Source organism: Podarcis melisellensis (genome assembly GCF_964234715.1).
Source record: "Podarcis melisellensis genome assembly, chromosome: 4".
NCBI lineage: Eukaryota > Metazoa > Chordata > Lepidosauria > Squamata > Lacertidae > Podarcis > Podarcis melisellensis.
In genome coordinates, this window is record NC_138531.1 from 88,353,569 (window position 1) to 88,378,042 (window position 24,474).

General features: G+C 45.9%; 1 protein-coding gene across 2 annotated transcripts in view; it reads right to left on the reverse strand.

Annotated features, from left to right (window-relative positions):
* DEUP1 (deuterosome assembly protein 1) overlaps nucleotides 1-24,474 on the reverse strand; it is a 66,253-nt gene that overhangs the window by 18,454 nt on the left and 23,325 nt on the right. The window contains exons 7-11 of one of the 2 annotated variants that reach the window (XM_081909844.1): nucleotides 20,885-21,136; nucleotides 15,302-15,447; nucleotides 10,882-10,987; nucleotides 4,932-5,129; nucleotides 717-916 (exon numbers count right to left, since the gene is read on the reverse strand). In XM_081909844.1, the coding sequence (XP_081765970.1) occupies nucleotides 717-916; nucleotides 4,932-5,129; nucleotides 10,882-10,987; nucleotides 15,302-15,447; nucleotides 20,885-21,136 (902 nt within the window). Of the gene's footprint in view, nucleotides 1-716; nucleotides 917-4,931; nucleotides 5,130-10,881; nucleotides 10,988-15,301; nucleotides 15,448-20,884; nucleotides 21,140-24,474 lie in introns of both variants that reach the window. The other variant, XM_081909843.1, reaches the window with a different exon arrangement.

Consider the following 24,474-nt stretch of genomic DNA (forward strand, 5'->3'; position numbering starts at 1 on the left):
GCTAAGAACTGTGTGGCATGGAATGTTGAGAGACTGACATTTCTTTCCACTTTTCACAAATTCTCCAAGTGTGGGCAGGTGACACACATGCCAAGTCTGCCTCCGGTATCCTAGGGCATGCTGTGCCCACCTCCTTGAAGTCCCTGACAGTCCTTGTGCTTAGCAAGGCTAGCACCTTCCCACCCTCCTCAGTTTTACAGCTGCAAAGGAGAACTGTGTCTTAGATGCTAGGACCCAGGCTGCTGATGCTGATGCTAAACAGCTGCTTGCAAGCTAGAAGCATATGGTTTAGCTCACAGGTAGGCAAACTAAGGCCTGGGGGCTGGATCCGGCCCAATCGCCTTCTAAATCCGGCCCACGGACGGGCCAGGAATCAGCGTGTTTCTACATAAGTAGAATGTGTGCTTTTATTTAAAATGCATCTCTGGGTTATTTGTGGGGTATAGGAATTTGTTCATTTCCCCTACCCAAAATATAGTCCGGCCCCCCACAAGGTCTGAGGGACAGTGGACCGGCCCCCTGCTGAAAAAGTTTGCTGACCTCTGGTTTAGATGTTATTGGAAAGAGAGCGTTGACCAGGTTGACCGTTTGGCCAGCAAGGCACCTTGTCAATCACAGAGCAATTCCCCTTCACTCGCCATGAAGATGTCAGAGAAGAAGAAAGAATAGCTTCAGAGAGGCAAAGTGCAGTTATTTGTGTACAGTCATGCACCTACCTCTCTTCTGTCTCTTCCACTTTTACTGCCGTCTGCTTGGCACAATTTCTTCCAAAGTACATAATGGGGTTCACTCGCAAAGGCGTTTCTTTGTCCTTTGGCAATTTTGCAAGGTCATTGCGTAACATTCCACTCTCGCGCTCCAGCTTATCGATGGAATCGGAATAGGCCGTGTGTTCTTTCTTGGACAAATCTATCATCTGTTGAAGGAATTGTTTCGTTTTTTTGTTTCTATTTTTTTTTAAAAAAGATCAGTTTGTTTACAACTTCATCTTAATTGAATTCACACAATTCAACAAAGAAACAGGCACAGGGCAATATTTTCACCGCTTATTTACCATATGTAATCATACAGCATTTATTGTAAATGATAACCCTCACAGAACTGCCTCCAGAAACTGCAAACAAGACAAATGGGTAGAAAGGATAATAGCCTGTGTAACACAAAATAGCACCATATTACAATTGCTCAATGAACCCTGCAAACTGCGTTTTCATTTTCTTTTTTTAAAATCACTCAACACATTTGAACTGCTTGCCTCAGAAGTCTTAAAGAGCCACAGAAGACATCCTTAGCTGCCAGAGTTGTAAATATTTTCATTATAATGCTCCCTCAAGTTATGCTTCCAGAAAGGGAGACTTGTAGAAAAATGCTGAAGTCGTAACAACATAATTCCTTCAAAATCTTTATGTATAAAATTGCAATATCCTCGTGTCAATGAGAAAAATTGCCTTAAAAGTGCTGACTAAAAAAGCATAACCAATGCCATGTTAAATATTTTGGAGGCGGTTTATTAAGGAAACGGGGGACATGATCCCACTGATTAAAACAGAGCAAACTCTCACACACAAACTTTCCTCTTCCATTAAAAAGCAATGGGACTTTTACAAAATGTTTAATTTGCTTAGCTTCTACAAAGTTAAATCATAGATTTGCAGTGACACAAAGAAATACAAGGGGAGGCGGTTTTTCATGGGATGGGATATAAAATATGCAAGGGACACACACACACACATATATATTTTGTAATGCAATGAACTCTTCACACCTCAGTGGGAGTTAAAAGAGGGGGAAAGCTCAAATTCTGCTCTCAAACACTCCATTATCATTCAACTGCAGGAAAATGCTAGATCTGAACTTCAAGCACTTCGTATAAACAGCCTAATTCACCATACACTTAAACTGGAATACCTGACTATAAGCTGATTTACAGCACAACCCTAAGGATGTTTATTCAGAAGTTGGAGTTGATGGAACTCGCTCTCTAGAGTTTAGAAAGTATGTTTAGGATCACAGCTTCCATACCATTTACTTCAGACCTGAAGTCTCTCTCGTAATAGGCTTGTGGGTTTTTGCATTCCTTAACAAAAACAGTTCTTCAGATAAATCATCTTTGCAGGTTTATCTGATCACTGGGGCTTTTATTGAATGGCAGATAAAAAAAAGGGAGACATGAAAGCCAGCGGGCTCTCTAAAGCGATATTGCTGGCTGTTAAGGACAAATATAATATTTTGAGTCTGCATTTCTTTTCCAGGTTGAAAAGCACTTGATGGTGGAGACAAGGGTTTATTCCCATATTTCCCCCTTGATTTATCAGAGAGGTAGAAGCTGTGGCCCTCCATATATTGCTGGACTCCATTTCCCATCAGCTACACCCAATATATCATGGAGTGTCTTTTACCAGCTGAGGTTGATACCCCAGTTATGTTCCTATGTGGATGGGGATAATTTGGGCTTAGTCGTTTGTCTTGTTCCACTGTTTTTATCGAAGAATGGCTCTTTCGTGCTGGATTGTTTTTTTACATTTTACTGTAGGTTGTCTAGAGCAAGGGTCAGCAAGGTTTATCTTGCCTGGACCGGATCGGTCCCGCGGAGACCCTTCCGTGGGCCGGATCGTGCGCCCGCCCGCGATTTTCGGTGCCTGTGTGTGCACAGATGCAATTTTCAGTGCCTGCATCCGTGCAGATGCGATTTCTGGTGCTGCGGAAGAAAGTCCCCGCGCCGCGCTGCATTGGTTTAGCACAGCACGCGAACAGCTGGCTTGATTCAGGGGCGGCTTGTAGGCTGGTCAAACGACCTCTGTGGGCTGCTTCTGGCGCATGGGCCTTAGGTTGCTGACCCCTGGTCTAGAGGATGCACCAGTAGTGCTTAAGAAATTGAATTAACCAATTTTGTTTTTGTTATTACTACTAATCATGACCATCATACAAAATTATATGCTTCTATTTATGATTATATGCTTCTATTTGCAGATGATTCACTGCAGATAATGACAGCAGTCACGAAATTAAAAGACGCCTGCTTCTTGGGAGAAAAGCAATAACAAACCTAGACAGCATCTTAAAAAGCTATGGTTTTCCCAGTAGTGATGTATGGAAGTGAGAGCTGGACCATAAAGAAGGCTGATCGCTGAAGAATTGATGCTTTTGAATTATGGTGCTGGAGAAAACTCTTGAGAGTCCCATGGACTGCAAGAAGATCAAACCTATCCATTCTGAAGGAAATCAGCCCTGAGTGCTCACTGGAAGGACAGATCCTGAAGCTGAGGCTCCAATACTTTGGCCACCTCATGAGAAGAGAAGACTCCCTGGAAAAGACCCTGATGTTGGGAAAGATGGAGGGCACAAGGAGAAGGGGCGGCAGAGGACAAGATGGTTGGACAGTGTTCTTGAAGCTACCAGCATGAGTTTGACCAAACTGCGGGAGGCAGTGGAAGACAGAAGTGCCTGGCGAGCTCTGGTCCATGGGGTCACGAAGAGTCAGACACAACTAAATGACTAAACAACAACAGTAATTTGCAAAGGGGGTTGGGAAGTTTAGCAGACGTTTCACAAACTTTAAATGGATGCCTTGAACAGCTCAGATTTGTTAATTAAACACATCACTCTGGAGCTAACTAACTAAATTCTTGTTTCAATATCAAGATGCTTTGTGTTTTCCAAAAAGACAAGAAGTAATCAGCATAAATCTATCAAGTGTAAAAAATTCATGTAATATCCTCAAGCTTAGACACTGTGCGAGTGATTTCCTGTGGGCGGAATTTGAAAATAAAAGCAAGTTTTGATAGACAAGATCAGTGGCCATACTGCTGTTACTTCCCAAAGCGGCCTGCCCAGACTATAAATATATACAACTTATGTGATTTAACAGTTCCTTGGTGTGCTATATGCCCTTGATTTCCCCACCCTCTCTTTGAAAGCCGATTCAGGTACGCTACACTCAGACACAAACACTTCAGCATGGTGTGGTCTTAGGCTGCAGGCCACAGAACTGACCCTGCTGACATGGTTTTATGTTATTCACCCAGATGGTCCTGCAGGGTGGGATCACACTATGCTGAAATAGTTCCGGACGTATGGTTAGGAAGGCAAACGTGTGTCAAAAGCAGCACTTCAGAGCACAGGTGGGGAACCACACATTTAAATGTTAACACACACACACACACATCTATATGCCTCCATACAAACTGCCTAGGCTTGTGCTCAGGGGAGGTCAATTTGGTGATGCTAACACAGATATTTGACTTCAAGCATGTAGCCGCAACTCCCCTTGCAATTTCTGGTGGTCCAGGAAGAACCGCAGCGCTGTTAATTGCTTATTAGCACAATTTGAACTGCAGGGTCTACAGGTGTCATCGTGGACATAGCCAAGGGTGCTAGATCCACAACTATTTTTGAAAAGCATTAAAAGTACTCAGTTATCTGAGGTTCTCCCCTAGCCCCCAGCAGAAGCTTGACCCCCCCCCACAATGTCCTATTCAGAGTATTTTTAACCGTGATTTTCCAAGAAAAGCTTGACAACTTGGATTTCCTTTAAAAGTCTCAACAACTTTGGCTGCTCCCCGCCCCCTGTAACAAAAATCCTGGCTACACCCACGGGTGCCACACCCAAATAATCTCAACAAGAAATTCAGAAAAGTAATGCAGATCAGCAAATATTGCTAAGAAACTGCAGGTTATAGGGAAGAGACATGAGGAGAAACGTTGGGAAGATTTTCATGTGTATGCTAGGAGTATAAACCCCAGAATGCTTGGTTCTGTATGATAAGTGTAAGATTAGTGTTATGTCAAATGGTCTTATTTCCTTCTGTAGTCTTATCCCCCCCCCACTCCCTGCCCATATTCTATGAGGCATTCGCTTCCTTAGACATCAATAGGTGCTAATCTCCGTAAGGACCAAATGACCTCCGCTGCTTTTTATTCTGTTTGCATACCTGTTGTTTCCCTAACATTTTCTCTTTTATCTCTAACTCCGTTTGTAACTGCCTTTCCAGTAGAGCAGCTTTCTCCATGATAGTTGCTATAGTAATCTCCTTCTGATGAAGCTCTTCTGTCAGGTCAGAGATTTCTGTCCTCATTCTTTCCACCTCAGAGCGATGGGACTGTTCTTCCTGATAAAGGCGGTCCCTTATCTGCAGCAAATAGGGAAGAATGAGCGCTGGCATTGCAGATAGCATCGTTTCCCCCCACATACCACCAACTTTTGGGGTTCTCCGTTTCCAACACGGCAGCCCTACCAGCCGTGTTAGCGATAGCGCAGAGATTTAGAAAGGCTTACGATTCAGACCAGCTTCTCTGTGTTTCACACTTTCTACCTCCTCTCTTGTTTAAACGCTACATGCCGAGAATCATGGGAGCCAACTCTGAGCAGGCATGGGGGCTTCAGCCCCCACAATAAAATATTTGAGGAGGCCGGGCCACCACAAAGTTGATTGGCATTCCCATTCAAATGGGGTGTGTATACTGTGTCATGTGATCGATTTTGCGGGGCGGGGCTTACCTGGGCCCCCACAATGTTTTATTCAAGTTGGCACCCCTGCCGAAAGGAAGTCAAGTGAAATAAAATTTACCCACCAATGTTAATGTACCCGGCAGTCCAACCTCTGATATTTTATAACAGTGGCGGGGAAACTTTTTCAGACCAGGGGCCACATTTCCTTCTATACAACCTTCTTGGGGCCACATGGCAGTGGGGCGTGGCCAGAGGCAAAAGTAGGTGGAGCAACAGATGCAGTCAAGTTGTATCGTCGTTTGTAGCCAATGGCCATTACGATATAAATATAAAATGAAAATGCAAGTTAAATTATCCAGGGCAGCAAACTTCTATTTGACAGAATGCCTGGTTTTAATAATTATTTTAATTGTGTTGTGCATTTTATTTTCATAGAACCATAGAACTTTAGAGTTGGAAGGGACAACGAGAACCATCTAGTGCAATCCCTTGCAATGCAGGAATCTATTGCTCCATGTGGGGCTTGAACTCACAAACCTGAGATTAAGAGTCTCATGCTGTACTGACTGAGCTATCCCAGTTATGTATCTTGTTTGTTTGTTCTCAAATGGTTTCAGCTACACAAATAAATATTCACATAAAACACAAATGTGTGAATCACAGAAAATGCGATGAACCTAAATTTTTACCTTTGTACAATAGGCTAGTACATCTTAAATATCTTCGCAGAAGCTTACGAAAAGCTTGGCTTGTCACTCAACATCCAAAAAACCAAAGTGCTGCACCAACAAGTACAAAATAACCCCTCTGCAGCGCCACAAATCCAACTCAATGGTGTAACATTGGAAAATGTTGATCACTTCTCCTGCCTAGACCTCCACAAGGGTCAACATTGATGCCGAAATCCAGCATCGCCCGAGCTCTGCAAGTGCGGCTTTCTCCCGATTGAAGTGCAGAGTGTTTGAGGACCGGGACATTAGCAGGGAAGCCAAAATGCCTGTTTAACAAAGCTATTGTACTACCAACCTTACTGTATGCTTGTGAAACATGGACCACTTACAAACACCATCTCCAACTTCTTGAAAGATTCCATCTACGGTGTCTCCGAAAAATCTTACACATCACTTGGGAAGAGAGGCGAACTAATATCAGTGTACTGGATGAAGCAAAGATCACCAGTGTTGAAGCAATGAATTTTCAACATCAACTTTGTTGGACTGGTCATGTTGTGCGGATGCCTGATGATCGTCTTCCACAGCAACTACTCTATTCTGAACTTAAAAATGCAAAGTGTAATGCTGGTGGTCAACAATAGAGATTTAAAGACTGCCTCAAGGCAAATCTAAAACAATGTAGTATTAACACCAACAACTGGGAAACACTGGCCTGTGAGCACTCCAATTGGAGAACAGCCTTTATCAAAGGTGTCATGAACTTTGAAGACACTCGAACTCAGAACGCAAGGGGGAAACATGCTAAGAGGAAGCCAAGCTTGGCAAATCCACACCGCGATCAACTCCCACCCAGAAACCTATGTCACCACTGTGGTCCAGAATTGGCCTCCACAGTCACTTGCACACTCATTATTAAAACCGTGTTTATGGAAGACAATCTTACTCGGCTACAAGTGATCACAGAAGAAGAAGAAGAAGAAGAAGAAGAAGAAGAAGAAGGCTAATTTCTAACACATTCCTCTTTATCTGTCAGCCAGATAAGGAAGAGGCATTGTCAGAGGTCAAGGACACATCCCAGCCAGTCAAAAACATTCAAAATTTGGAGCAGGATGCAACCTGGGGAGATTTCTGAGAGGCATGGAGGCACGGAGGTTCCCATTTTGCTGCCTGCCTACCACTGTTTTAAAAAATTCATAGGATGAAAGTGGTTGGTGGGCTATCAAGCTGCATATATTGCCTTGTTGGTCCTTCACTTTACTGTGATCACCACACAGCAAACGCGACTTGTTCTGTTCCGTTCTGAACAGAATTGCAAAATGCCATTTTTGGCATTCGCAAAAACAGAAGGATATCTGCATCAGCAAACAAATGCTCAGAGTATGTTCCGTCAATGCTGTTGATGTCACAAAGTGTAATGTTACACTGTTTGGACATGATGTTGACCAATTCGCACCCTGGAGAGTGAGTATCAGGCAAGCAGTTGTATGTAGATTCCCTTCTGCACTTTTATTTACGGAGAAAACTCAGACACAGGGACATCCTTCACCTTGCAATTCAAGGTATTCTCTTATCCCTGCAGCAAAGAGAGTGGGAAGGAGTTTGGGATAGCAAACCCAGAAGCCAAGGGCCCACCCCCAAATTTTCTCCAAGGAGAATCCGGAGAGGCAAAGGAATTTCCCAAAAGGGCTAAATGGTTAGAAACTACTTATATCAGCTTTAAAAGCAGGTTGCACGTAGTAACCAGAGTCTACTGTTCCCCCTCTAAGCAAGGAAAGTCAATAGTTAAAGTACCAGGTACTACCAGAAATAACTTTTAGCAGCTCACTAAAGAGAAAACATGATAAAAATAAATAAAGGCTATGCTGACATAGTGCTACAAAAAAAAAAAGGCCCACTCTCAGAGAAAATAAGCTTGCCACTAGTGTTATTTAATGGGTTGTTCTATGCTATTAGCTTTGAAGGTCACATTTCCTGTACCGCTTCGCTCTCCCCCGAGAGTATAAAGAAGCTTGTGGGTTTTCATAAGTTTTCTGCCAATAACAAATAGCAAGATGCCAATAAATCCTCCTGTTTCTTAGAACAATACAGCCCTTCTGGATGCCAATATAAAAAGGGCCAATCAAGCAACGTTCAGTTGTATTCTGTTTCCTTATGAATTGCCATTGATTTTCATTGCACTCTTACATGCAATTTGCCCCTTTGGCGATATTAAGGGTTACTGGGCACACGCTGAAGATGCGTTTCAAAGTCGCTAAGAACCAAGGATGCCTCTCGCTTTAAAAACTGATGGCTTTAGGAGGCGGGTGTAAATGGAATAAACACTCTTAAATGCTGCACCGTTTAAAAGCCCCCCCCCTCCAGGCAGCTTCTGCCCACTTGTGCCCTCCAGATGTTTGGATTACAACTCCAGACAGAAGTACTGTTATTGTGGGACAGGGGGCGGGCAGGTGTGGAGGACTCCCTGGTCCTGAATGGGCTAACTGTGCCCCTGAAGGACCAGGTGCGCAGCCTGGGAGTCATTTTGGACTCACAGCTGTCCATGGAGGCACAGGTTAATTCTGTGTCCAGGGCGGCTGTCTACCAGCTCCACCTGGTACGCAGGCTGAGACCCTACCTGCCCGCAGACTGTCTCACCAGAGTGATGCATGCTCTAGATATCTCCCGCTTGGACTACTGCAATGCGCTCTAAGTGGGGCTACCTTTGAAGGTGACTCGGAAACTGCAATTAATCCAGAATGTGGCAGCTAGACTGGTGACTGGGAGTGGCCGCCGAGACCATATAACACCGGTCCTGAAAGACCTTCATTGCTTCTCAGTACGTTTCCGAGCAAAATTCAAATTGTCGGTGCTGACCTTTAACGCCTTAAACGGCCTCAGTCCTGTATACCTGAAGGAGCGTCTCCACCCCCATCGTTCAGCCCGGACACTGAGATCCAGAGCCGAGGGCCTTCTGGCGGTTCCCTCACTGCGACAAGTGGGGTTACAGGGAACCAGGCAGAGGGCCTTCTCGGTAGTGGTGCCCACCTTGTGGAACACCCTCCCAGCAGATGTCAAGGCAATAAACATCTATTTTACTTTTAAAAGACAACTGTTCCCTATTTAGAGAAGTTTTTAATGTCTGACGCTATATTGTTTTTAATATTCAGTTGGAAGCTGCCCATTGTGGCTGGGGAAACCAGCCAGATGGGCGGGGTATAAATAAATTATTATTATTATTATTATTATTATTATTATTATTATTATTATTTTATTATTATTATTATTATATTATTATTATTATTATTTAATCCACATGGGCAGAGACCAACAGGCCTGGCTGGCATTCAGTGGGACTTGACAGCGTGACCTCATAGAATCATAGAGTTGGAAGAGACTACAAGGGCCATCGAGTCCAACCCCCTGCCAAGCAGGAAACACCATCAGAGCAGCAAATTCCACTGTCAAACAGCTCTTACTGTCAGGAAGTTCTTCCTAATGTTTAGGTGGAATCTTCTTTCTTGTAGTTTGGATCCATTGCTCCGTGTCCGCTTCTCTGGAGCAGCAGAAAACAACCTTTCTCCCTCCTCTATGTGACATCCTTTTATATATTTGAACATGGCTATCATATCACCCCTTAACCTCCTCTTCTCCAGGCTAAACATGCCCAGCTCCCTTAGCCATTCCTCATAAGGCATCGTTTCCAGGCCTTTGACCATTTTGGTTGCCCTCCTCTGGACACATTCCAGTTTGTCAGTGTCCTTCTTGAACTGTGGTGCCCAGAACTGGACACAGTACTCCAGGTGAGGTCTGACCAGAGCGGTCTGACCTCGAACAGGCTGCAAAATTATCTGCGGCATGTAAGGCAAGTGAATGGATAGCTCAGTCGATGCCGATGACACCAAGGTTGCAGGTTCAACCCCCATTTGGGCCAAGTGCATATTCCTGCATTAAAAGGTGATCGTCTGGGCCCCTTCCAGGTCTACAATTCTCTAAGAAGAGGCAGTTTGAGAAGCACCAATTCCGTCTGCATCCACACTTTCCATTTACTGCAGAATGGCCAAACTTTGACCACTTCCCTTTTTTACATCTGTGTGATGTTCGGATCAAGACATACCCTGCCCATATTTTACCTGTTCAGCTTCCTTCCTTTTTCAGAGCTCAGAAAATCCAACTTTCTTGCTTTTTTAAAAAAACACACACAAAGCGACAGCTATGCAGTCGCCCCAAGTGCAGACAGCCCGCTGTGCAGCTGTTCGATAGCTTTTCGGGCAGATTATTGCCTGCTGAAGCCAATTCCGTCTCTCACCTCTTTAAGAGTCCGTTTTATCCCTCTGGTTGGTTGGCTGGCATCTCTCTCTCCCCTTTCCAAACAACATTGCCTTCCTTAAACCACAGCAAGGATGGAGTGGGGCAGTAATCATAACCGGGAGTGCTTCTCTCCCACACCACAATCCCAATGAAAATTACCCCAACCCCTGCAAAACACTCGGGGTTTGGGAAAGGCGGACTGCCCAGTAGTCAAAAGAAATGTGTAAAAGTCTGGAAGTAGAGTTGTTATTCCACTTCCAGCTTTAACAGCAGTGACCGGATGCTGATAACACTGACGGCACACTGGAAATGCATTTAGAACACTTGCATTAACTGGTACAAAGCTGGAGAAGAGAGATGTGAGACCCACAATTAGCCCAGAAAGCTTCTTTCTCATGCTCCAAAGTCCTTCTACAGCCTGGATCATAGTTTTTCCTTAATTGTGACCCACGGAATAAGATCAGAACATACCTGGTTCAGCTCTTTCTGCTGATTTTCCTGCTGTTGTTCCAAGGCAAGTATCTGAGCTTTTTTTATTTCCAGGTCCTTGATGCATTGTGCATAAGCTGAATGAAGTCTTAAGAAAGAAAGAAAGAAAGAAAGAAAGAAAGAAAGAAAGAAATCTATTAAAAGTCCAGTTTCCCCTTTTTAAAAAACAAAGCAACCCAAATTTATTGTTTTATTATATGAAACACATTACATTATGTTTGTATGACACTACACAAGTCTCTTTGCCTGAGGCAGTCATTCCCAAACTGTTTTTGGTAAATACCAGTGTGCTGAGAGGGTGAAAAAATTGTAATTTTTTTTAGTGGTTCCTACAAGTTACTTCTTCCAATCAGGGGCCACACTCAGGTCAGTGGACTCAAGACGGAAACCATTCAGGGCATAAAGAATGAAATGCATCTCCCGCTGTCTCTGATTCGCGCCACTAGCTGCAGCAACTTCAAAAGAAACAATTAGGAAGAAGCAAATGCACATATTTCAAGGAAGAATGGGGAGTAAAGACTGCTAATTGAAGGGATCTCTGAGAAAGACGACGGATTGTATAAACAGGAATATATCATGAGAAGACACACCAAGGCTTGGTATGTCGGCAACGGGACTGGATGGGGGGGGGGACTTTCCTTTCTTTCTTCTATGTGATTAACCAATAATCCCCCCCCCACAAGTCAGAAATGACCTAAGATGGATGATTTGAGACTGTGTGGCGATAATTTCTAACCAAAAGCATGTTTTAAGGAGATTGTGGAAAAGTACAAGAGCTTTGGGATGATGCAGTAAAAAACAGCGTCGCCATTTTGGCAAGTTCGGTCGAAAGATTTATGTCTGGGAGGAGGAATGCATCTGTTTTCATACTGCGGGCGAACCTCCTCAGAGGACTAAAGAAGGCGACAGATTTGTGAAGATTAATGCTGGAAAGAGTGCTTTTATTTATGGAAGTGATGATATATGGAAGCCATCTTGATATGGTTATTGGATGAATGGAAAAATTCACACAGGATTATAATTTGTGTTTACCTGCTTAAGGAGATTATCAGAAGAGATCACAAAGAAAAAAGAAAAATATATGAAAATAACAAGATGAGATGTGGGGACAGCAAGATAGGATTGGATAGAATTGTGAACATTACCGGTATTTGGACAGATTTGTGGACATTAACGCAGCAGCAAGAAGATGATTGGAATCCCCTTCGGAACTTGAAATATGGGTACCCCCAACAAAAATTTAAAATTCGGCTTTGTAATTCGGAATTTATGTGATGTGATTTGATTTGATTTGATTGGTCTGTTAATAAAAATTATTTAAAAAAGAAAAAAAAAGAATGAAATGGTTCCCCAATTTTAAGTCAGAAAGAAAGTGTGCTTCAAGCATCAGCAATTTTGAAAAAGTTAGGTTGGCAAGTATTGTATACACTTTACAAATACATTATTAGACTGGGTTGGGGGTGGAAGGCTGCTGTTGCAAAAACACTGGCAAGGGAGTGAGTCCTATGGAACACAATGAGACTTACCTCTGAGTAGCGCGGTAGGATTGTGTCGCGCTGAACTCAGCCCACATGAGGAAGCTTTGCAACACACTTCAGAAAGCTATGGCTGGTGCAAGCTCTAGGCTATGGGGAGACCTTGGGCAAGTCCTCAGTGGGCCCACTGCCTTCTCTCTCTCATCTATCTATCATCTATCTATCTATCTATCTATCTATCTATCTATCTATCTATCATCTATCTATCTATCTATCTATCTATGATCTATCAATTTTTTTCACAATAACCTTCAAATAAAATAATTACAGTATTACATAAGCTTACTGCCCACCCTTACCACCACAGCGTTTTTACTCAAACCTTTTCTACTGTGTTATATTTTTATCTATTACTCAAAGTTAGTCACAATTATTTTGCCATTTTTCATTTGCTGCTTTCATCTCGACTTCTGCCCGCTGTCATGTTGTTGTTTTTTTAAAGTAGTCCATGAAAGGCCTCCCCATTCTTCTATAAAAAGTTCCTCATTTTGATCTCTTAATTTTGCTGTCCGCTTTTTGCCATTTCTGCATAGCCCACTACTTTCAAAAGCCACGCCTCCTTTGCTTTCTCTCTCTTTAAGGTAAGGGTAAGGGGACCCCTGACCATTAGGTCCAGTCATGACTGACACTGGGGTTGCGACGCTCATCTCGCTTTATTGGCCGAGGGAACCGGCGTACAGCTTCCGAGTCATGTGGCCAGCATGACTAAGCTGCTTCTGGCGAACCAGAGCAGCGCATGGAAATGCCGTTTACCTTCCCGCCAGAGTGGTACCTATTTATCTACTTGCACTGGTGTGTTTTCGAACTGCTAGGCTGGCAGGAGCAGGGACCGAGCAATGGGAGCTCACTCCGTCGTGGGGATTCGAACTGCCAACCTTCTGATCAGCAAATGTTTAACCCACAGTGCCACCTGCATCTTAGGTGGCCCAAACTGCAGCATTGCCCAGAGGCAGAGAAAAGCACCCGGCTCCAGCACCTTCTCCTTGCTCCACTGCCGGTTGTTTATTCAGAGAGGGCAGGCAAACTGCCAGCAACATTAAAGACAAAGGGTAGCAGCAGCAGCAGCTTGGCAACAGGCCCCTTGCTGGGTCATGAGCTCTAACAGGGGTTCAATCAGTGTTGATCCCCAATAATGTCTCTGGCTTATAACCTTAGGCTTACTAGGCATTTGGCCACAAAGGAGAAATACCAAGCATTCAGCTCCTGCCCTTTAAATGTAGTAAAATGCTTGTACTGGCATCACGCTGTCAGGTGCCCTGATGTGAACACAAAAAGCAACCTTAAACAACACAGTTCAGAAGCTAATTATTTCGAGGCCAAGTGCTCGAGGTTCCCAGTTATCTGCATAACGCCAGACCCCTCTGATGAGCCACCGTCGCACATGCTATCAAACAAAAGGTGTCACAAAATACAGCTATTAAACTGTCCATCCCTATTGATCAAGCTGCAAAAAAAAAAAAAAAAAAGAATTCAGGATTCTCTTGATGACAGCTGTTGTTGTTTAGTCGTTTAGTCGTGTCCGACTCTTCATGACCCCATGGACCAGAGCACGCCAGGCACTCCTGTTTTCCACTGCCTCCCGCAGTTTGGTCAAACTCATGCTGGTAGCTTCGAGAACACTGTCCAACCATCTCGTCCTCTGTCGTCCCCTTCTCCTTGTGCCCTCCATCTTTCCCAACATCAGGGTCTTTTCCAGGGAGTCTTCTCTTCTCATGAGGTGGCCAAAGTATTGGAGCCTCAACTTCATGATCTGTCCTTCCAGTGAGCACTCAGGGCTGATTTCCTTCAGAATGGAGAGGTTTGATCTTCTTGCAGTCCATGGGGCTCTCAAGACTCTCCTCCAGCATCATAACTCAAAAGCATCAATTCTTCGGCAATCAGCCTTCTTTATGGTCCAGCTCTCACCTCCATACATCACTACTGGGAAAACCATAGCTTTGGCTATACAGACCTTTGTTGGCAAGGTGATGTCTCTGCTTTTTAAGATGCTGTCTAGGTTTGCCATTGCTTTTCTCCCAAGAAGCAGGGTCTTTTATTAAAGCAAATTGCTTCTTTCTTTTTTAAGTAAGAACCCAAAGAGAAAAAGGGGACAAAATTATCCTGTTCTTCCCATTCATTTGTGCTTGGGGGGCACCCCACACTCGATTCAGTGTGGTTGCCCTTCCAATTCAACACGGCATATGCAGGAGAACTTCCCACTGTACCGTGCCTATATTTACAGTAGGAACAGTGTTCATTGCTGTGCACGTCACTATTCGCGTAGCGAACTTATATTGAGTCAGACCACTGGCTGGTGAATCCAATAAAACCAATGGACAGTGTAATGGTTCTAGGGGTTGCTTGTGCGTAAGTTGTCGCCACACCTGGCTGGGTTACCTGGGTGAACCCTTTCTGTCCGGACAGCCACCCATCCGTGGCTGTCTCAATCGCTGGCAGAATCCGTCAGTGGGCGTTTCTTGAACTTCTTCCAGCAAAGAAGTTCTTTGACGCCTAGTCTCCTCCTACTCTCCCTGCGCGGAAGTCTTCTGCGCAGGGAGGGTGTGGGCAGCGGAGGACCCGTGCTCTCCCCGCTGGTCTCCGGCGAGGAGTCCTGGAGCCCCCTCGCCGATACCCCCATCTGCCCCCCTTCTCCACTGGTGCTACGCTGATTTCCTTCCCCAGCAGATGGGATGCCTCTCTCCCTACTGGGACCCTCTCTGGAATCCCTCCGCCTCTAGCTCCGATGGCAGTTCCCTGACAGACAGGTTTATCTATTTCAGTGTCTCTGCTCTGAGCAGGTGTAGTTTGCTATCGCCACCCAGAGGCGCTCACTCTCATGTCAACATGCACCAATTCACGCAGGGGAGATTTGTATTTTAAATACCTACTTCACGCGGCTTTCTTCGTTATTTTTATACTCTTCCATTTTGGCGACTTCGTTGCGCAGCTGCTGGCACTCCAGCTCGACCATATTCAAGAGATCCTCGCGTGACTTCAGTTCGTTCGTCACTTGGGAGAGCCTTGCTTCAATATTCTGAACAAAGACAAAGAAATGCGTTCAAAATGGCTACCCAGTGATGGCTTCACGGAAGGTGGTTCTGTCACACGAAAACCCAAGTGTCTGTAAACTAATTCACATATGCCATGGCTTGTAATAAACTTCTGAAAGATGTTATACCGCTCTTCACCTCTTTTTTTAAATTATTGTTTCCCTAAGATTTTCCACTTGCAAACTTCTCTCTGCAGAAGTCTCTTGGAAACCAAACAAGTCCGCTCACCTCTCTTGGTGCGGGACGGCCGAGGCTTCACTGGGGCCCCGACGAGGGAACTGGAACAGCGGCTCCCTTCCTGGTAGGCGGTGGGGGCTTAAGCCTATCAGGAACTGGATCCTAGCCTGAACCTGGCTTTGAAGAATGGGGATGCAGGCGGTGCCAATGGAGCAGGTAGGCCTCCATCGGATTTGCCCCTTGCCCATTTAAGCATTGGACGTAACTGGCTGTACGTTTGAAAAAATAATATATACCATTCATTGTATTGAATTGTAGATTTCAACAAAAGTAGCTCATAAAGTTCAACGAAAAAAGTAGAAGACCCAGTGGATCAGTCCATTCTCTAATCAGTTTATGCATAAGGTCCATATATGTGAAAGTGTCTATTCCACCTGTCTGTTCATAGAGTCCAACAGTCCACAAGAAAGGTTGTTGCCGTCAGTTTGTACTACAGTGGTACCTCAGGTTAAGTACTTAATTCGTTCCGGAGGTCCGTTCTTAACCTGAAACTGTTCTTAACCTGAAGCACCACTTTAGCTAATGGGGCCTCCTGCTGCCGCCGCGCCGCCGGAACACCATTTCTGTTCTCATCCTGAAGCAAAGTTCTTAACCCGAGGTACTATTTCTGGGTTAGCGGAGTCTGTACCCTGAAGCGTATGTAACCCGAGGTACCACTGTGTCCTCAAATTAGTTAACAAACTTTTGTTGAAATCTACAATTCTACAATGAATAGTATATATTATTTTTTCAAACGTACAGCCGGTTACGTCTTGTGTGTTTATTGAATATGTTTCATATAACCAGAGGTTTGTTGTTGTTCTGCGCATTTAAGCATTGGGGCAATCCTTTGTTTTGGATGGAGGGGAGGTGGTAGTGTCCGCCTGCCCCTCCAAACGCTGGGGTATCCTGTTAAATGGAACTGGGGGGAGTGGCCATGTTTGCATGCCTGGGGGAGGCATGCGAAGGGACTCCCCCAGACGGTGGTCCTTGCAGGGGTCATCCTATTTGATGTAAGTCTTAGGAACCCCCCTCTGGATTGAACACATGGCAGGATCAGGTTAAGATTTTTTTTTTTTTTTATGCCACCATGTTAGGAGGATAAGAAGCTGTCTGATATTGAGTCAGGCCAAGGATTTATTTTTTATTTATTTCATAAAATTTATATTCTGCTTGATTGTAAAAAAAAGAGAAAAGAAATACAGTGGTACCTCAGGTTAAGTACTTAATTCGTTCCGGAGGTCTGTAGTTAACCTGAAACTGTTCTTAACCTGAATCACCACTTTAGCTAATGGGGCCTCCTGCTGCTGCTGTGCCGCCGGAGCACAATTTCTGTTCTCAGCCTGCAGCAAAGTTCTTAACCCGAGGTACTATTTCTGGGTTAGCAGAGTCTGTACCCTGAAGCGTATGTAACCCGAGGTACCACTGTACCCTCTAAGTAGTTAACAAACACAATCCATCTTGCTCAGTATTTACATTGACTGGCAGTAACTGGCAGTGAGGGCTTCCTACAGAGGACACTCTTAGCTCTACCCAGAGACGCCAGGGATTGAACTTGGAACCTTCCATGTTGAAAGCAGATGCTCAACTGTTTTTATGTGATGACCACATGGAGGCTTTTTGGGGGAATAGTCAACATACAGACACATTGGGCACAATGCAATGCAGAGACAGACTTGGAACCTGGTGTTTTGGGGAGTTCCATGCAGAGACTGCTTCTCAGTCCCTACATTCAACATCCAACTCTCGTATCTGCATTAACAAGACATATATAGGTTTTATCAAGTCAAGGACAAATAGACTGAAAAATAGTTTCTATCCAAGAGCTGTGGCCTTTTTGAATGCTGTAACTCGATAGTGTGACCTGGGAGTTTGATGGGTGTGGGTGTGGGTGTGGCTGGAATGTGGTTTGTTTGGTTGTTGTTGTTGTTTTGCTTTTGTTGTTTTTAAGGGATGGCATCCAATTTCGTTGCACTTGTGCAATGTTGCACTTGTGTAATGACAATAAAGAATCTATCTATCTATCTATCTATCTATCTATCTATATCAGTTTAACTGCCATGGCTTTCACTGAAGAACCCTGGGAACTGCAGCTTGGTAGGGCAAGAATTTCTTCCTAGAGATCCCTAGTCCTCCATCACATAAATACATGCCCAATATTTTCTTGGGAAAGGGAATGGCTGTTTAAACCAATTTAAGTCTGTAATTTAGAAGCACCCCCCTCCAAAAAAAAAAAAAAAAAAATCTCCCAGAAATACATTCACTATATTTGGAATTATATGTTTTACTGTTATGGTAAGTGGTAACCGTGTTATCCACAAGGCAAGCTATACCATATGACGGTAACAAACTAAATTATATCAACAGGCATATCATCCGTCAACAGGAGAAGGAGAAAGGCTGCAGATTTCAGCATTGGAACGTGCAAGTGTGGGAGTTATTGCTTCCATTTATTTGACTACATTTCAAACTGAAATGCCAAACTTTTGAAAGCTTCTGAAATAGTCATGGTGGTGACTCACAACGCCAAAAATGATCTGCTGTGATATGGAAAACAAGTGCCTTGAGAGGCAGAGAGGCTTTTTGGAGACGTTTTTCGATACGGTAGAGGGGGAAGGGAAGAGAACTAACTACACCGAATGAATGGAACATGCAGCCCATATGAAAATTAATGAAGAGATGATTCACGGACCACTGTCCTCTACAATTCAATAGTCATAACCCTACCCAAACACAGGTGAGGAGTTGCACAGAAGCAATCTACTCATTATTAGAAAAAATGGGGTCTCTTTAAAGGGATGCTGGTCTCACAAGATCATGGGAGACCATACAAAGGCGAGATGTTTTGGTTTGCTTGTTCACTTCTGCCCCAAAGTGAGAGAAGGGGGAGGAAGGAATTGAGCTCCGGGTCATTCTTCATCTCCAGTGTGGCGTAGTGGTTAAGAGCAGTAGTCTCATAATGTGGGGAACCGGGTTCGCATCTCCTCTCCTCCACATGCAGCTGCTGGGTGACCTTGGGCTGGTCACACTTCTCTGAAGTCTCTCAGCCCCACTCACCTCACAGTGTGTTTGTTGTGGGGGAGGAAAGGAAAGGAGAATGTTAGCCGCTTTGAGACTCCTTTGGGTAGTGATAAAGCAGGATATCAAATCCAAACTCTTCTTCCTCCCAGGTACAATCCCAACTCATAGACCCTATGAGCAAAGCCAGTTCAAGCTCATTTACAGCAACAGGTGAAAATGACCCTCCCCTCCAATGGCAACCACTTCCAGCTATTTTGAAGGGGCTGTTGGGCCATTTATTTGCAAGAGAAAATGGAACACAATTAGCAGAAGAAGGGAGGGGGTACAACTCCTTCAGGTGCTGCAAGGAGCCCAGGCGAGACTGTACCATCTTCACAAGGTCATCTTCTTAATTAGCCGCGAGCCACCTGTAACTCTGCTACTCAAATGCTTTCTAGGTTTCCCTCTTGCCTTACTCCTTTCCTGGGGAAAGCCCACTCTTCAAAGGAAACATCTATCTGGAGAAAACCTGAATTGCAGTTTGCACCAATTGAGCGTTAAAGAGCAGTTTTCCCAGGGGTGGGTGGAGCTGAGAGCCAAGAGGATGAGCACCCCAGAGTTCAAGGGCACATTCCAGCCAGGCAGAAACACCCAAGGAGCGTATGAAGCAAAGCTGGAGACGGGTTGTGCCAAAGGGCCAGAGGTTTCTACCACTTGCACTAGACTAGACAATACTGGGGAGAGAAAAATCGGACGTGCATAGCTATTTTTAGAAGCAGTCCTACTATCTACTATAATACCTAGACGCAGCCATCTGTACTATATGGTGTCTTGGGTAGCTGCTGTTGCTTCGCCCTCTGCTGGTCCTTTTATTTTATCTGAGCTTTTAAAAAATGCAGCTGCTTCGCAAAGGGGACTCGGGTGGGAAAAGTACACATGGTTATAGCTGGGGTACTAGAGTCTGTTAGTGAATATAAGAAACTAAAGAACGGTAGTATTTATATAATATTTGGGATCTGAAGGGGAAATGCAAGCTGCAGAACTGGGCCAGGCTGGCTGGGCTAGCTGAGTGCAGAGCTATTAAGCCAGAGGTTTTCAACCTTTAGAGTCCACATCTCCCTTGGCCAGCTATATTCCTTCTGTGGCACCCCTGTGGGGCTCAGGAGCCCAGTTATGTCACCCCTTGCCTGCAGAGCGGGCAGCCTTTTGCCCTTTTTCAAATGCCCTCCCTTGCGGAGCGTTCCCTCAGCCTCCTCTCCTTTCCCCTCTCCCTTGGGAGTCCCTCTGGGCGGCCACTGAAGCCACCCGGTCTCTGAGCTGCCCCCCCTTCTGCCCCAAAGAAAGGTGCCTCTTCCCACTGCCCCACAAGGGCCTGGGAAGCAGCTTCTGGCCAGCCCCAGAGGCACCATTCACCTGGGGAGCTTGTAGCCAGGGCTGTGGCAACAAACAGCTGTGCAAGTCTTTGGGAGGCAGAGACATGAGAGGGCATCAGAGGCGAGAGGAAGGAAAGAGGGACAGAGACCAGTGTTGCCCACGGCACCCCTGACCATCATTTAAGGCACCCCAGGATGCCACAGCACACTGGTGGAAAACCCCTGTATTAAGCAACAATGGGGAGACAGGTGCTGGACCATTTAAAGGTAAAGGTAAAGGGACCATTACGTCCAGTCATGGCCGACTCTGGGGTTGCGGCGCCCATCTCGCTTTATTGGCCGAGGGAGCCGGCATACAGCTTCCAGGTCATGTGGCCAGCATGACTAAGCTGCTTCTGGTGAACCAGAGCAGCACACGGAAACACCGTTTACCTTCCCGCCGGAGCATTACCTATTTATCTACTTGCACTTTGACGCACTTTCGAACTGCTAGGTTGGCAGGAGCAGGGACTGAGCAACGGGAGCTCGCCCCATTGCGGGGATTCGAACCGCTGAGGTTCTGATCGGCAAGTCCTAGGCTCTGTGGTTTAACCCACAGCGCCACCCGCATCCCTTTTAATGTAAATTAATGTAATTTCAGCATAGGACAAAAACCGTGCAGTGAAGGTGTGGGATGCACCTTTGTAAGGAGCGAGTTCCACAACTTAGGGACTGACTACAGGGAATGCCCTCTCCTGGGACAGGCACTCCAGTTTCTGAGGGTAGTGGCACTACCAAGAGGGCCCCCCCCCCCGCTGATCTTAACACCTTATTACCTACGATGGCTCTTTACCTGGCACTTCCTTTGGTACATTTTCACTTCCTGCTGGAGCTTTCGGTTTTCCTCCTGCAGCCTGTTCCTGCTCACGGCTATTTCGCTCACGGTCGACTTCAGTTTTTCCATGAAGAGCTCATTCCTTTCGGTGGGTTCCGCCAGTACGTCGCGCTGAACATCGGGGTGCTCGGTTTGGCACTGGCTGCAGGTACCCGCGTCGTCTTGGCTTAGCTTCTGGCACCGCGTCTGGATTTGACAGTGCTGCGCTTGCTTCTGGCGAGACAAGGAAAATGGCCCGCATGAAATCCATCTCTTTTGCACAGAGGTGCCTCTCCCATTCTGTGAGTTGCAGAAATTTAGAAGGCTGAAGCAGAAATCCAACACTGGAGAAATTATTATTTTTTTGACAGCAGGTTTCTGGCATAAGACTTGCTACCAGAGTGTGGTCCCCAAACATTTGACCATGGGGAGGCAGATTACACAGGACAGATCTACACAACTGCAATGGGTCGCAGGCAATTCCCTATAAAGTGAGAGTGGGGTGGAGATTTAAAGGACGGCACGGTGCTGCCCCCTACAATCACTCCTTCCCCGGTTAATTTTTCTCCTGGGACTACATAGGAAGCTGCCTTATGATGAGTTAAACCATGGATCCATCCATCTCAGTGCTGTCTGCACTGACTGGCAGCGGCTCTATAAGATTTCAGACAATAGCCTCTCCCACCCCGACCTGGAGATTCCAGGGATTGAACTGGGACCTTATACCACTGAGCTGCAGTGTTTCTGCTCACAGTTTCAGGGATTAAAAACAGGGCAAGGGGAAAACTTCAGCTTCTTGCTTTTAAATCTCCCTGTCCTCCCACTTTTTTTTAAACCAATTAATTGTTATTAGTTTTCAAAAAATTTAACGAATCTACATCCAGCTAATACAATACGAATTTAAAGCTGACTTCCCCTCCTGTTTTCCGCGGTGTTTCCTTTCTCCCCCCTTCTTGCTGCATCGTAGTGCGTATAATACTTTGCTTAAAATTCAATGTGTTGGTGCTGACCTTTAAAGCCCTAAACGGCCTCGGTCCTGTATATCTGAAGGAGCGTCTCCACCCCCATCGTTCAGCCCGGACACTGAGATCCAGCACCAAGGGCCTTCTGTAGGTTCCCTCACTGCGAGAAGTGAGGTTATAGGGAACCAGGCAGAGGGCCTTCTTGGTAGTGGCGCCCGCCCTGTGGAACACCCTCCCTTCAGATGTGAAGGAAAGAAGCAGCTATCCTAACTTTAAAAGACATCTGAAGGCAGCCCTGTCCAGGGAAGTTTTTAATATTTAACGCTGTACTGTTTTTAACACTTGATTGGGAGCCGCCCAGAGTGGCTGGGGAAACTCAGCCAGATAGGCGGGGTATAAATAAAAAATTATTATTATTATTATTATTATTATTATTATTATTATTATTATTATTATTATTAAATAGCTTTATTATTAAATAACTCATTCTTAATCTGACCGGACACGGGTTAGAGCTCAACGTCGAGCCTACCAAGTGGCGATAGCGACGGCGAAGAAGACTTTCTTCACCGCCTCTATTGCATCTGCAGAAAACAGCAGCAGGAGACTCTTTCAGGTGGTTCACAATTTAGCGGAACCACCTGTAACATCGGGGCCCAGTACGGGCCACATGTTCTCCTGCAATGATTTTGCAAATTTTTTTGCAGATAAAATCGCTCAGATTCGGGAAGAAGTAGACTCCACCGTGGGAGCAGGGCCGGGGCGGGAGAGTGCTAGAGTCCTGTCTGGTCAAGTTGTGTGGGATCAATTTCAATCTGTTACCTCCGAGGATGTGGACAGGCTGCTTGGACGAGTGAAGCCAACCACCTGTCTCCTGGATCCTTGCCCATCCTGGCTTATAAAAGCTAGCCAGGAAGGACTGGGCGATGGGCTTCGTGGGGTGGTGAATGCTTCCCTCCGTGAGGGAGCCTTCCCAGACCCGCTGAAAGAGGCGGTTATCAAACCGCTTCTTAAAAAACCATCTTTAGATGCGGCCACGATGGCCAACTATCGCCCAGTCTCAAACCTTCCATTCTTGGGCAAGGTGATTGAGCGAGTGGTTGCTGAACAACTCCAGGCACGCCTGGAAGAAGCGGACCATTTGGATCCCTTCCAGTCGGGATTCAGGCCTCATCATGGGACTGAAACTGCCTTGGTCGCACTGGTTGATGATCTCCGGCGGGCTAGGGACAAAGGTGAGAGCTGTTTCCTAGTTCTGCTGGATCTCTCAGCGGCGTTTGATACCATCGACCATGACATCCTTCTGGACCGTCTTGAGGGGCTGGGAGCTGGGGGCACTGTCATACAGTGGTTCCGCTCCTTCCTCCTGGGCCGTGTTCAGAAAGTGGTGGTGGGGGATGAGTGTTCAGACCCCTGGCCGCTCACTTGTGGGGTGCCTCAGGGTTCTGTCCTCTCCCCCATGCTTTTCAACATCTACATGCAGCCGCTGGGAGGGATCATCAGGAGGTTTGGGCTGGGTGTTCATCAGTATGCAGATGATACCCAGCTCTACCTCTCTTTTAAATCAGAACCAGTGAAGGCGGTAAAGGTCCTGTGTGTCTGGAAGCGGTTGGAGGATGGATGGCGGCTAACAGATTGAGGTTGAATCCTGACAAGACAGAAGTACTGTTTTTGGGGGACAGGAGGCGGGCAGGTGTGGAGGATTCCCTGGTCCTGAATGGGGTAACTGTGCCCCTGCAGGACCAGGTGCGCAGCCTGGGAGTCATTTTGGACTCACAGCTGTCCATGGAGGCACAGGTCAAATCTGTATCCAGGGCAGCTGTTTACCAGCTCCATCTGGTACGTAGGCTGAGACCCTATCTGCCTGCGGACTGTCTTGCCAGAGTGGTACATGCTCTGGTTATCTCCCGCTTGGACTACTGCAATGCGCTCTACGTGGGGCTACCTTTGAAGGTGACCCGGAAACTACAACTAATCCAGAATGCGGCAGCTAGACTGGTGACTGGGAGCGGCCGCCGAGACCATATAACACCGGTCTTGAAAGACCTACATTGGCTCCCAGTACGTTTCCGAGCACAATTCAAAGTGTTGGTGCTGACCTTTAAAGCCCTAAATGGCCTCGGTCCAGTATATCTGAAGGAGCGTCTCCTCCCCCATCGTTCTGCCCGGACACTGAGGTCCAGCTCCGAGGGCCTTCTGGCGGTTCCCTCCCTGCGAGAGGCCAAGTTGCAGGGAACCAGGCAGAGGGCCTTCTCGGTGGTGGCGCCCGCCCTGTGGAATGCCCTCCCACCGGATGTCAAGGCGATGGACAACTACCTGACATTCAGAAGACATCTGAAGGCAGCCCTGTTCAGGGAAGTTTTTAATATGTGACATTTTAGCGTATTTTTCATTTCTGTTGGAAGCCGCCCAGAGTGGCTGGGGTACAAATAATAAATTATTATTATTATTATTATTATCATCATCCTTTTCTATCGGCTGTTCCCACTTTTGTGGCGATTGGCACAAGCCGCAATGGACTGTGCTGCTTTCGTGTCCAGCCGGTGGAGGTTGGACCATTACGGCAAAGAAGGCATTGCCCCACCAGCCGCAACCCCAACTGACCAC